This window comes from Polypterus senegalus, chromosome 9 (assembly GCF_016835505.1).
Source record: "Polypterus senegalus isolate Bchr_013 chromosome 9, ASM1683550v1, whole genome shotgun sequence".
Classification (NCBI taxonomy): Eukaryota; Metazoa; Chordata; class Cladistia; order Polypteriformes; family Polypteridae; genus Polypterus; species Polypterus senegalus.
This window is the reverse complement of record NC_053162.1, coordinates 40,756,454-40,769,425: the sequence shown is the minus strand read 5'-3', so window position 1 is coordinate 40,769,425 and position 12,972 is coordinate 40,756,454. Positions and strand designations below refer to the sequence as shown.

The following is a 12,972-nucleotide window of genomic DNA, read 5'->3' as shown; positions in this document are numbered from 1 at the left end:
AGTGGTCAATCTGTTTATTTAATAAATGAGAGAAGGCTTTATTATATTCTGCATGACCCCATCCTTTCTAAGCCAGTGGAGTGAATCTAAAACATTTTCAAAAATGAGTCATCACTACTGCTTAGTACTGGACAGTAAAATTCTCTTGGTTCTGTTTGTTTCCTTGAAAAGATTTGGATCTGCTCGATACCTCATCACAGCACTTAAATTACAAAAAATTGTGCCAGACTTTTCCAGCTTTGTCTGATAGCTTCTTGTATTAAATGCTTTAATCAATGTATTTATGGACTCGAAATTTTCCAAAGCTATTTCAATATATGCTGCGGGTTTAAAGATCCTTTAATCTCTCCTCGCCATTCTTCCTCCTCAGGAATTACCATTGTTGGGTGGAATCATGGATGTCTCGGCGTGATCTCCCCATTGGCTTTGATGGCTGGCAGGTCTTGGATCCGACTCCACAGGAGAGGAGTGAAGGTAATACTCTCTTGTGAAAGCAAGCCTGGAAGAATCATCTGGGATATTTTTGGAGAATAAAAAAACAAAATGAAAATGGGTAAAGTGAAGCAGCAACCAGGATGTGCCACTCCTATCTGGGGTGACCGTAATCAGTGATGCACACAAAGGTATTCTAAATTCTTTGCTTTTACACTGAGCCTTTTACCATCCATCCATTATCCAACTCGCTATATCCTAACTACAGGGTCACGGGGGTCTGCTGGAGCCAATCCCAGCCAACACAGGGTGCAAGGCAGGAAACAAACCCTGGGCAGGGCGCCAGCCCACCGCAGGGCACACACTCACACACTAGGGACCATTTAGAATTGGCAATGCACCTAACCTGCATGTATTTAGACTGTGGGAGGAAACCGGAGCACCAGGAGGAAACCCACACAGACACGGGGAGAACATGCAAACTCCACGCAGACAAATGCTCTACATTTGTCTTAGGCAATCCACCATTATAGTGAAGCTTCTGGCTGCTAAGGTCTTTATAGAATTTTTGAACATGACTGTTCACTTTTGCCCTGATAAATGGCTGAGCAAAGGCTGCACCCAGATGATGGAAAAACTGCCGTTCATACAAGAAAAAAGGTGTTTAGTTCCCGTCTGGAAGTGTTTTCATACGCTCATTCTGTAAGCGTCTGCTTGTCATTTAGTGTTTCAGTAATGTAAAAATGTAGCAAAGGTGCTTCCTCCTCTTCTCTGGCCACTGTTCAGAGGAAACTTTCCCTTGTTAGTGTTTTCTTTTTTTCTGTGTGCATGTGCAGCCTTCAAATAAAGCTTCCACGATATATGGGAATCATATAAGACAATAAGGTCGATAATTAATGGCAGGGCCTAAATGTGTGGGTTTTTTGCAGCAGTCACTTTCTGTGTACTGTTTTCGCATGGAGAAAATACAGTACTGTGCACGATGGTACATTTTGGTGTGTCTCTGTGTGCAGAATATGCAGCCTGTTCCTTTTTTTTTGTAAACATACTGCACTCCTCCACAGTGATGTGGACAAGAGGCACAAATAGAACTCATTTTGCCAGTGTAGTGCGGATTACAGGCTTTGCTGCAGAAAGCGGTAGCAAAGGGCACCGATGCTTTGGCTCAGGTAATGGTGAATTTGGACTCCCTGGTTTTTGCCTGTTATTTTGAATAATGCAGATCTCATTCCTTGTGTTTCCTTTTTCACACTGGGTATATACTGTATAACACCAGCAGAAGCAGGATGGCAGAGCAATCATATTACAGTACATATATCATTTTGCAGCATGATATAAGTATACACACAAAAAAAATCTAAAGTATTGCATATTGATAAGCACAAAATATAGCGGCTTAATGACAGCTAAAATAATAACTTCCCTGCATAGCAGGGGCAGAATTTAAAAGAAATATCTCAATTGCTGTGCTCGGATGACTGCATATCAGAGATCTTCCTCCTGAGTTTGCCAACAGACAGAATCTGATAAAATCAGGCTGTTATTTGCATACCTGCAGGCAATAAAATTGTACTTTTAATACATATAAACAAAATGACAGAATCAGGGGCATTGCAGGTGGTTTCCAGTTGGCATTGAAATCTTTAGGTTAGTGGCTGCCAGTGTTGGGGTTAATGTGTTAAAAGATGCCTTATGTAGTCAGATTAATTTTTAAAGTAATAAGTAACCTGTCAGAGGTGGCTGGGGTGGCGACCCGGCCAGGATGCCCAATAGGACCGGAGGAGGGCTTGCACCTTCCCCAGACCATCTGGGGGCAACCACCCTGGGTCCTTTGCGGGCCACGGGTACAGAGCTTTGAAGCTCCACCCAGGGGGCGCCCCCATGCCTTTGGAGCCCTGGTGTGGTGGAAGTGCTGGGGGGAAGAGGAGCAGGGACACCCGGAGTGCTTCCGGGGATATAGCCGGCACTTCCGCCACACGGGGGCGTGTCGGTGGGAGATTGCCGGGAAGCACCTGGAGCACATCCGGGTGTGAATAAAAGGGGCCGCCTCCCTCCATTCGAGGCGAGAGTCGGGAGAGGAGTGGACTGAGCTTGCTGGAGGCATTGTGTGGCCAGGACTTTGGGGACTTGTGGGGTTTGTGTGGCACTTTTGACTTTTGTATATATTGTAAATAAACGTGTGTTGGGTGAAATGAATGTGTCTGCCTGTCTGTGTCCGGGCCAACCTTCACAAACCTAATGCAATATTTACTAGCTGTGTGACCTATCTAGGACAGGCTGAACTCTAAGTGATCAATGTAGACCTCAGTGTTAACATTTGTAGTGCACAATCTACTGGAAAGTATTTTGTAATGCATGTAGTAATAAAATACATTGCATTTATCATTCCAACAGATGGTGCATCACATTAGCACTGCTTATTTATGCAAATGACATAAATCAGACAGAAGCATAGACAGATGACACACAGACACTTTGTTTTATCAAGGTGAAAAATTACCTGTGTTAATTAATATAAACAGGTTTATATTAATAGTATAGTCAGCCATTTATCAGGGCATTAGTATAGAAGCTTATCATTACTACTTCAAAATATTAAAAAGTTACAGTGTTATTTTGCCGAAGTGTTCCTTTTTTTGCACAGATGTTGCCAGCTGCTGTTAGTGTAACGTTTGGATGTCAGTGACAGCTGAAGAAGGGGTTAAGCACGTGCAAGGTGTGCAGTCAAGTGAAAAGAATCATACAGCTAGGCAGAAAAGAGTGTGCTGCATGCAATCCAGTAACAAAAAGCTATAAAGAAAGTGACAGTTACATCTTAATCCAGCTATTTGCTAAAGTGTGATTGTGAGATGCAGCGGCCAGTGCTTGTACCGCGATATTTTGAGGCTTGCATTGGGGATTAATGTTATTTAATTCACAGCATATTAAACACTAATCATATTTTTTAAACACTAGAAAATGATCAACTTTGGCTGTGTTTATGGTCGGTTTCATATATGGGCTTAGGATTTGATAACAAATGCTGGCCAGTGAAATGTGAAGGTTTTCATACGAAAGAAGAAATAGTAGCGCAAAAGTAGTGCAATGGTTTTATTAATGTAACTCATTGCATATTAACTGACTATATAACATATGTAGTTTCTTTTTTTGTAAGTAATGACTAGCACAACTACGTTACTTTTAAAGTAGTGTTCCACAACACTGGTAGCAGCAGACATTGGGCTGAGACTTCTAAAGGGGTGAATGTTTTTGGGCTCGAGTTTAAGACTAGCACAGCGGTGGTGTAGAGCTAAAGCCAACAGAGCTGCTCACAAGTAGCCAGAGAACAAGAGCCGTCCACCGTCGAGTCATCCAATGAATGTGCTTTTCTTGTTTCTAGGTATATACTGCTGTGGACCCTGTCCTGTAAAGGCAGTAAAAGAGGGACGCATAGATCTGGATTATGATGCTCCCTTTGTATTCGCTGAAGTGAATGCAGATGTGGTTTGCTGGATAGTCCATGAGGATGGAAGACAAACACAAAGCAGTTTGCAGTGCAGGAATGTGGGGAAGTGCATCAGTACCAAGGGCCTCACTGGGGATACAAGATGGGACATCACTGGAGAGTACAAGTACCCAGAAGGTGAGCTTGTCATGCAGTTGTATTGGGGTTAGATTTCTGGACTGTCAGCATGTGCATACATAACAGGAAACCTTCATATTCTTTCAGGCACGTTCGTCGTGTTAGAAGACAATTCCATCTGTGGATTCTCCTTTAACAAGTGTTTGCCTTGTGTGTCACAGTCTTTATTCATATAAAGTATAATTGAAAAGGTGTTTTTGGGGAATACTCCTTTAATAATCAATTCAACATAATTCAACAGAATCTTGAATGCTAAAACACAGTTTCATTTAACGGCACACAAACTGAGATCCCTTTAAACAGTTGATTAATCCTTTAAGCTGTGCAACAGAAGACCACCTGTAAAAAACAGTATACAATGAGCACAAAACAAGACTCAGTAGCTTGGCTGGTATGATCAATCAGAGCTTAATGGCTTCAGACCAAGAAAGAGGCTTGTCATCCAGGATGGTTTATGTTTTGAGATTTGTTATCTACGAGTCCAAATGTGCTTTTCTAAAGGATGCAATGAGGAGAGGGGATTTAATACCACCTTACAAGGAACACAAGATTTTAGGCCAGTTGTAGGTCTGCTGCAGAGGTCAGGTATTCATCTTGTACTCACACTAGCCATTCGTCCCATGCCCAAGCATGTTTGTTTGCTGGTAACCCCCTAAAGTCTAATTCGTTTGGCTAGTGTGATCACACCGTGTCCTGGTCCACTTGGAAGAGGAGGGCCCAAGCACAGTTCGGTAGGATTCGGGAACAGTGTGATCACTAAATGTGCAAGAGTATGAACACAGACATGACGTCAATAATGTGACAAGTCACATAGTGCAATTCTGATTTCATTTGAGTTTTTATTCTCACCTTACTAATGAATGTAAATTGCATTTGTCAAGAAACGTCTCAGATTCCTCCCTTATCGTCATTTGTCTCTATAAACATCTTCTCGTACATGCAACACGATTAACAGCATAACACTGCGCTGCACACTCAATCTGTAAGAGGGCAGAATGTTGCCCTGCTCTACACGACTCCAAAAAAACCCACAAAATAAGGAAAGTCACTTTGACATGAGTGCTGTCACTCTGTGCTCGGAGCCTGTTTTGGCGTTACACAAAGTTCCATGGTGATGACAAAAGTATGTCTGGGCCCAGGAAGTTAAGCTCAGGGCGAATGCAGCCAGCGGGGGGAGTAGCATGGTAAAGAACAATCGCGTCCAGTGTCAGATGTGAGAACACTCTTAAACTCTTTTATAGGCTAGCAAATCTGAGGCATACACCATGATTCCACTGACCTTTTATATGCATCTGCACTATCATTTTATGTTGGTCCATTTTGGTGTCATTTTTAGGCTATATTATACTGTCTGTGGTTTTATATACCTCACAAATGTATTAATTTATTTTCAAGGAAAATTGAGTTAATGCTTATAATGTAAAACAATAATGTAAAAATATCAAAATTACACACCAAAAAGGCTAATGGTAATTATATGCCAATAAGCCATCTTTATACTCTGTCCCTTGTAAAAATAATTTGATTTATGATCAGACATCACCAGGGGGCTCATGTATAAATGGTGCATATGCACAAAAATATTGCGTACTCCCGTTTCCACGCTCAAATCGTAATGTATAAAACCTAAACTTGACGTAAAGTCATGCACAGTTTCACGCTAGCTAAATGCTTGGCGTATGCAAGTTCGCTGCTCAGTTTTGCAAACTGGTGGCACCCAGCGTCAAAGCAGTGCTTTTGTTCCAGTGTGGTTTTCCTTTCTTTTCAGATTCACGTCCCTGACACAGCTTTATCAAATACACTGAAATTAACCACATATTGTTTATTTGTTTAATGCATTTGATTGTAATTAACCTGTAACAATATAATGGTCCATGGAATGGCCAAACTATTTCAAATACCATAACTGCTTTACCGTTGTTACTCTCATTGCACCGCTCAGACTATTTATCCCACTGTATCAGAGTGTGAAATCTGATTGGAAACAGAATTATCGGTATACAGCATCAAGCACACGCTGCCTCAGCCATGCTGTCTATTAAACTGCTCCCATACGGCAAACGCTTCAGAGCCTTTCCTGTACGGACCTTGCGATTCAGAAACAGTTTCATCCCAAGAACTATAAAAACACTCAATCAGTCCATCAAGTGGTCCTTGTAGAAGTGTTTGTACTTATAAGTACAATTACCTCACTGTAAACTTGCAATACAGTTATAATATTGCACAACCTGAGCCACTTTATAAAGCGCGTATTTACATATGATGACGATATCATTTTTAAGATGAAATGCAGCAAAATATGTTTATTATATTATACAGATAAAACTTTAACTTCATTTAAATAATCTGTATTGTTAATAATTAAACATGTGAGGACACGGTGCCGCAGCGCTAGCGACGAGCTGGTGCCCCGTTCACAGATTCTTCCTGCCTTGCGCGCTGTATATTTGCTGGGGCTGGCACGACACTGGAAGGGTAGATGGATAGAATAATTAAACACGTACTACAAAGATATTTCAATATTCCTTAAAAGTTTTGAAGAATCAGCGTTCTAAGCTTACAGATGGCTTAACGTCTATTACAGAGCTGATTGTGTGTCAATTGGTTACTTGGAGAAAGAAAAGGAAGGACAGGAATTGGAGGTTAGTACGTTTGAAAGAGACAGTACTGCTGCAATAAAGTATTTCATTGAAGGTCACGCACGGCACAGCAAGCATCTTGCATGAGGCAGTCTCTGGACAGGGTGCCAGCTTGTCACTATCATTGCACCACCGTGTTCCCATGTTTAATAACGTGCTTTAACTCCTATCATCATGAAAATGATATCACGTATACATCTCAGTATTTTAATTATTCAGAGAGCTGTAATATCATGAATGTAATGGACTCTGTGTCCAGTCGGTGGAAAAGAAAGCCCATTTAAGAAGCATGTAGTGATTCACACACAGAGTACATAGAAGAACAAATACAAAACAAAGCATTTAATGTGCTACTATAGTTACAATAGTATTTGAGAAACTAATAAATTAAATGATTTTAAGATTAAATTTATGATGTTCTACTTTAATGACAAAATAAACTATGTGATTAAAGTGGAAATTTCGAGATTAAAGTTGACATTTTGAGCTTTTTTCTCACTGTCCCTATTTTTTTTTCTTTTCTCTGTACCCTAATAAGCTTTCATGTGACACTCAGACAGTGGGCTACGACTCGCCTTTTCACGGTGACTTTGATATCTGACAACTTCTTTTTATATTTCAGGCACTGTGCAACTTTGTGAATTTGAGCTATAGCGTTTCTGACACTCTATGACACTCGATCAACTTCCTTTTGTTATTTATACCATTGTTTAAACCAACAAATAGTATGTTTTTCCTTGCCTCCACTTGGTATTCGTTGAAATTCTTCTATTTCCCCCGTGCTTTTGCCATTGCCTTTTCACAGAATGCTGAGCTTAAGGGCTATTTATATTGATTTGCATATTCAAAAAGGAGTAATTCTGGTAGGAGTTTAGGAGTGGCAGCAGGCACACGCACGTGCGTTACTTTTTATGTTGACCAGGATTTATGGAGCAGAAGAATGTGGAATTTGGTGTTCACACAGATTTATGCACCTGGATTTTTTTGTGCATACGCACACTTCCACTTTTGTCCTTAGGCCATGTTACAGTGTGAATTCTGCACACGGTGTTATGCATGAGGCCCCAGGTGTCCTTGTACAAGAACAATACCCTGATAACCAGGATGGGATTGTTAACAAAGAAACTTGTTAATCCAGATTGGTAAACAAGAACAACGTGTTAGACTACCAAACATCTCTTAGAGAGGGCTTCACAATGAAAATTAACAATGAAGGCAAACAAAAAAAGCACAGGAATAATTTACTAATTTACTGTTTAATGAGCAGCAGCATTGCTGCTGTTGTGTTTGACCATGCTAGATGTGGATTGATATCTATCTTCCAGATGGTCAGATGCCTCACAGGTTCAAAGAAGATCCTTTTTAACAGTCCCTGGGAGGAGGTGGTTGTTTGCGACAGTAGGTGGACACGATTGCCAGCCACTGGTCATTGCCCTGGCCGGCAGCTTCAGTGCTGAAAGGAAAGCAGACAGACACGCGATCCCTTTGGTGTCTTCTGAAACTCCAATCTGTTCTCCTGTCTGCTCAGTCCCAAAATCTTGATAACCGTTGACAGAGGGTGATGGTTAAAATGAAAATGCTCTGCCACTGCTGACGTTTGAAGTTAAGAACATTCAGCTTCCTCTCACAATATAATAATTCTTCAATCATTTTGATTTAGCAGCTCTAACCATATGCAGGTCCCAAGTCCAAGTCAGCATATATGCATGTCTATGTAAAGTTCATGCTTTGTGTTTTGAATGCACTTGAATAATCTCTGACTATTGTTAAGGATATAATATGTCACCAAATGAGAAAGAGAGAGACAGGAAAAGTTTAAGAAACAATGCTTCACAAACATCCGACTATTCTTTATACCTGATAAATGCCAGAAAAATGTAATTTTACAGATTTTGTAGTTATGAAGAAAGGTGCTACATGCAAGAACAAGAAGCACCAATAGTAACCACAATATGGGCAATGTCAATTTAAAGGGAGAAAACACAGAAAGGACATGGGGTAAAGCTGACACAGCATTCTCATCCTCCAGGTAATGTGCAGAAGCAATTAAACACGCTAGTGACCAACAGTGTTATTTATGTAGTATATAACCATACCTTATTAGACATAAAAAATAAACAGTAACATTTTATTATAAAAACTTACCGTAAATAAACAATAAAGGGGATTTTGCATTTTCTGACAAGAAGCATACTTCTGTTAACTGTAGTTGAGTTAAGGTTAAAGCGGAGTGCTCATTATCATAAAACAGCTAAATGTCTGATTGCCAGATGAGATTAAAACCCTTTACATCCATTATCCAATCTGCTATATTCTAACTACAGGGTCACGGGGTCTGCTGGAGCCAATCCCAGCCAACACAGGGCGCAACGCAGGAAAATACTTTACAGTGCCTACTAAATATCACAGATCACTGTGGTAGATATGAAAGTATCCTGCTTGCCACTGATCAGAGCTGTAAAGTTGTTTGAAAAAGTAGCGGCGAATATACACCTGACTTTAGGCTCCTAAAACAAAGATCACAAGTCAAAAAGATTAGTTGGCGCTGCTTTCGTCTTTCAACGTCGAAGCGTCTAAACTGATAACAGCCGATGCGGCTCACCGTATCTCACACTGGCTCATTCACCTTGTGATCGTCTTCTCTCATACACCATATTGACCTGCAGTCTGTTGTACTTTTAAAACCCTCAGTTGTTTGTTTTTCCTTTTAAATAGAAGCCAAACAATAATGAGATACAAAACGACAAAGTGTTCTGGTGACTCAACTGGAATGTCAAAGGATGGGCGTGCAGGGCAGTTTACTTGGTCACGTAAACTGGCTTGTTGTCTAGTCCTGTTGCACCAGCTCTTCGATGTTTTCAAAAATAGTTTTATCGATATCGTAGTCTAAAAGGGCCGTCAACATTGTAATTTCTTCTGATGAATGTTCAGTTTTCTCTCTGAAATACGTGATTACTTCGGCAGAATCCACTTCATTGGATAGGCATTTCTCAAATGAATTCGTGTGCCATCTCATTTACCTCCATCTCCCGGACTGACATATTGAATTAATCATGAGCAAGCGGTAGAGGCGATTTACCAATCAAAACATAGTATGCGCTAGAGCCCACCCTCTCAACTTTGACGAGTGAAAATGACAGCTTAATTTCAAGCTGCAATTCATGATGCGTTTGGAGGAATAATACGGATAAAATAAAATAAATACATAACAAACAAAAACATGTTTCGTGGCACATTTATTTATGTATGTTCATATTTCATGACACATGTATGAATATTTATGCTCATATTTCATGCAGTTTTTATTTGCGCATTTATTTATTTATTCATTTATTTATTTTTGTCCTCCATATGGTCTTATTATTATTAGCCACGTCAAAAGTTCTTTTTTTTAAATCTGTGTGAGTGTTTAAAGGTGTGGTGGTTATTTTTTGTTATTTTACTTCTTAAGTTTCTGTAAAAAGCGAAATTTCCCCTTACCTATCCGTTTGTATGTCTTTCTTGTTTGCTTTAGGACACCTAGACTGGATGAACTTGTGTAACTTGAAATTAACGAATTTTCCAGAAATGTTTGTATTTTATTCATTAAAATAATTTTAATTGGCTTAACTGTTAACATTTTCCTCTTCTCTTTGGCACAGTGTCACTTTATGAAGAGCATGTGGACATGAATTAACAGTTCCTGTTATGGACACATTGTTAATTGCACTACTGTCTCCTGACTGTCATTCTTATTTGTAAAGGACAATGAAAGCAACTCCATGATCAAATTTAAAAGATACCTCCTCAGTGCAAAGACTCCTTTTATACTCATTTCAATAAGTGTGCTTGTTAAAAGATTCTTCTCTTGGTTCAAGTGGTACAGGGCTCTCCGTCTCTGATCCTGGTGATCTGCAATGCTACGGGTTTTCATTCTAACCCTTTTCTTAATTAGTGACTAGTTTTGCTGCTAATTAACTCTTTTGCTTTAATTGTAATTGACTTGCTATTTAAAACCTGTCTGTTGTTTCTTTTTCCTTTAATTAGAAACCAAACAATAATGAGATACAAAACGAGCCAACACTAGCCCAGCTAACCTGTGTCCATCATACAGCATGTGAAAGTAAAGAAAGGTGAAGGTCTTAGTAATGTTGATCTACCCAGATCCACAAAACATTTTGACAGTGCTCTTAGAACAAAGAAATCACCTTCTTGGAAATGTCTGCTGTGGCAAAACAAGAGCACAAGCAAGCCAAAGAATTAAATAACAGATTTAATGAACAACAAGAACTGACTCCAAATTAGGAAACTGGATGGAGTTTGATGACCCCCATGTAGCTGGTCAAATTCTGGCTCATTTCACATCTTTGAGTCTTAAAAAACATGTCAATTAAAATGAAGGGAAAAGAAGTCAATTAACACACGGGTGTTGAACTCCAGGCCTGGAGGGCCGCAGTAACTGCAGGTTTTCATTCTAACAGTTGACCAGTTTTCACTGCTAATTATTTCCTTTTCCCTTCATTTTAATAGCCCTGTTTTTAAGGATTGGGTCCTCTCAATTGATTCTTTTCTTCATTAAATGGCAGCCAAACAGAAATGAGGCATGAAATGAGCTAACAGATGACCAGCTGAACTGGGGCTTCAAACTCCAACCAATTTCACTCCAACCAGTTCCTTAATGAGAAGCCAATTCTGGCTGTAAAATAAACCTGTTGTTTAATTCCACAGCTTGCTTCTGCTCTCATTCTGCCACAGCAGACATTTCCCAAACTGTTGATTTTCTGTTTCTGATTGTTGACCTGAGAGATCAACCTTACCAAGACAATCACCTTTCTTTATGTTCAGATAATGTGGTTATCTGGTCACCTGTTTGTTCATTTTGTGTCACATTATTGTTTGGCTGCTAATTAAGGAAAAAGAAAGAACTTAGGGGTCTGAGCTGAGTGAATTAAAACTAAGGCAAAAGTTAATTAGCAGCAAAACAGGTCACTAATTAAGAAGGTGGTTAGAATGAAAACCTGCAACCATGGTGGCCCTCCAGGACCGGAGTTCGACACCCCTGAATTAACAGGTGGCAGGAAGGAAAACCTGCAGCCATGATGGCCCTCCAGGATTGTAGCTGGACACCCCTGAACTAGTGGGCCTTCTTTTTCAATAGTGTGTCAATCTGGTCACAATTCTGCTGAAACAAATGTAACTTCACTTGTTGCTGTGTAGAGAGAATCAACCAGATGTCCAGACTGTAACTCTAGATCAGGGGTCTCCAACTCCAGTCCTGGAGAGCTGCTGTGGCTGTAAGTTTTCATTCTAACTCTTTTCTTAATTAGTGACCAGTTTTTGCTGCTTATTAACTATTTCCCTTTATTTTAATTGACTTTTCTTGAAACTCTGACTGTTGTATTGATTCTTTTTTCCTTAAACGGCACCTAAACATAAATTTGATGTGAAGTGAGCCAACAGATGACCAAACTAAGTTGGGGCCTCAAACTCCAACCAACTTCACTTCATTCAGTTTCTTAATTTGAAGCCAATTCTCGTTGCTAATTCAACCCGTTATTTAATTCCATGGTGATCTTTCTGCCATTGCAGACATTTCCAAAACTGTTGGCTTTCTTTTTTTAAGAGCGCTGTCAAAATGTTTAGTGGACCTGAGCAGATCAACATTACTGAGGCCTTCACCTTTCTTTGTTTTCACTTATTGTGTGATGGATGCAGATTGTTGTTTATGTGTTGGTTCATTTTGTGTCTTAATATTGTTTGGTTGCTAATTAAGGAAAAAAGAAAGAATTAAGGAGTCTTAAGTTGTGCATCAATTAAAATTAAGGCAAAGAGTTAATTAGCAGCAAATTCTGGTTACTAATTAAGAAAAGGGTTAGAATGAAAACCTGCAGCCACAGCAGCTCTCCAGGACTGGAGTTGGAGACCCCTGCTGTAGACTGAAGTGCAGGTCCTACTCTAACAGACCAAGCGGACTGAATATCTTCTCTATTTGGACCTAGGTCATATTTTTCAGATTCACAAATTTATCCCCAACATTAATCATCATGCTGAAAAAATAAGTGCTTATAAAACTGTTGGATATGATGTGGATGGCTCCTTCACAAAGTGGGTCTCTTGAATATGCGACACACTACCATGTTATGTGGGTTATATGTAGACAGTTACATAATTTAAGAGACCCAAGGTTAGCTTTACCGAGTGTGAGAGTGGGTGTGTGTTAATGGAAAATGTCCTACCCAGGGCTGATTCCTGGCTTACGTACGTACACACTATGCTGCTAAGTCAGGCCCCTGCCTTGCC

General features: G+C 39.9%; 1 protein-coding gene across 1 annotated transcript in view; it reads left to right on the top strand.

The window, feature by feature from the left end:
• Positions 1–12,972, top strand: part of tgm2l (transglutaminase 2, like) — a 58,891-nt gene that overhangs the window by 28,185 nt on the left and 17,734 nt on the right. Inside the window, exons 8-9 of the mRNA XM_039762960.1 lie at positions 371–474; positions 3,812–4,054. Of these exons, the coding sequence (XP_039618894.1) occupies positions 371–474; positions 3,812–4,054 (347 nt within the window). The remainder of the gene's footprint in view (positions 1–370; positions 475–3,811; positions 4,055–12,972) is intronic.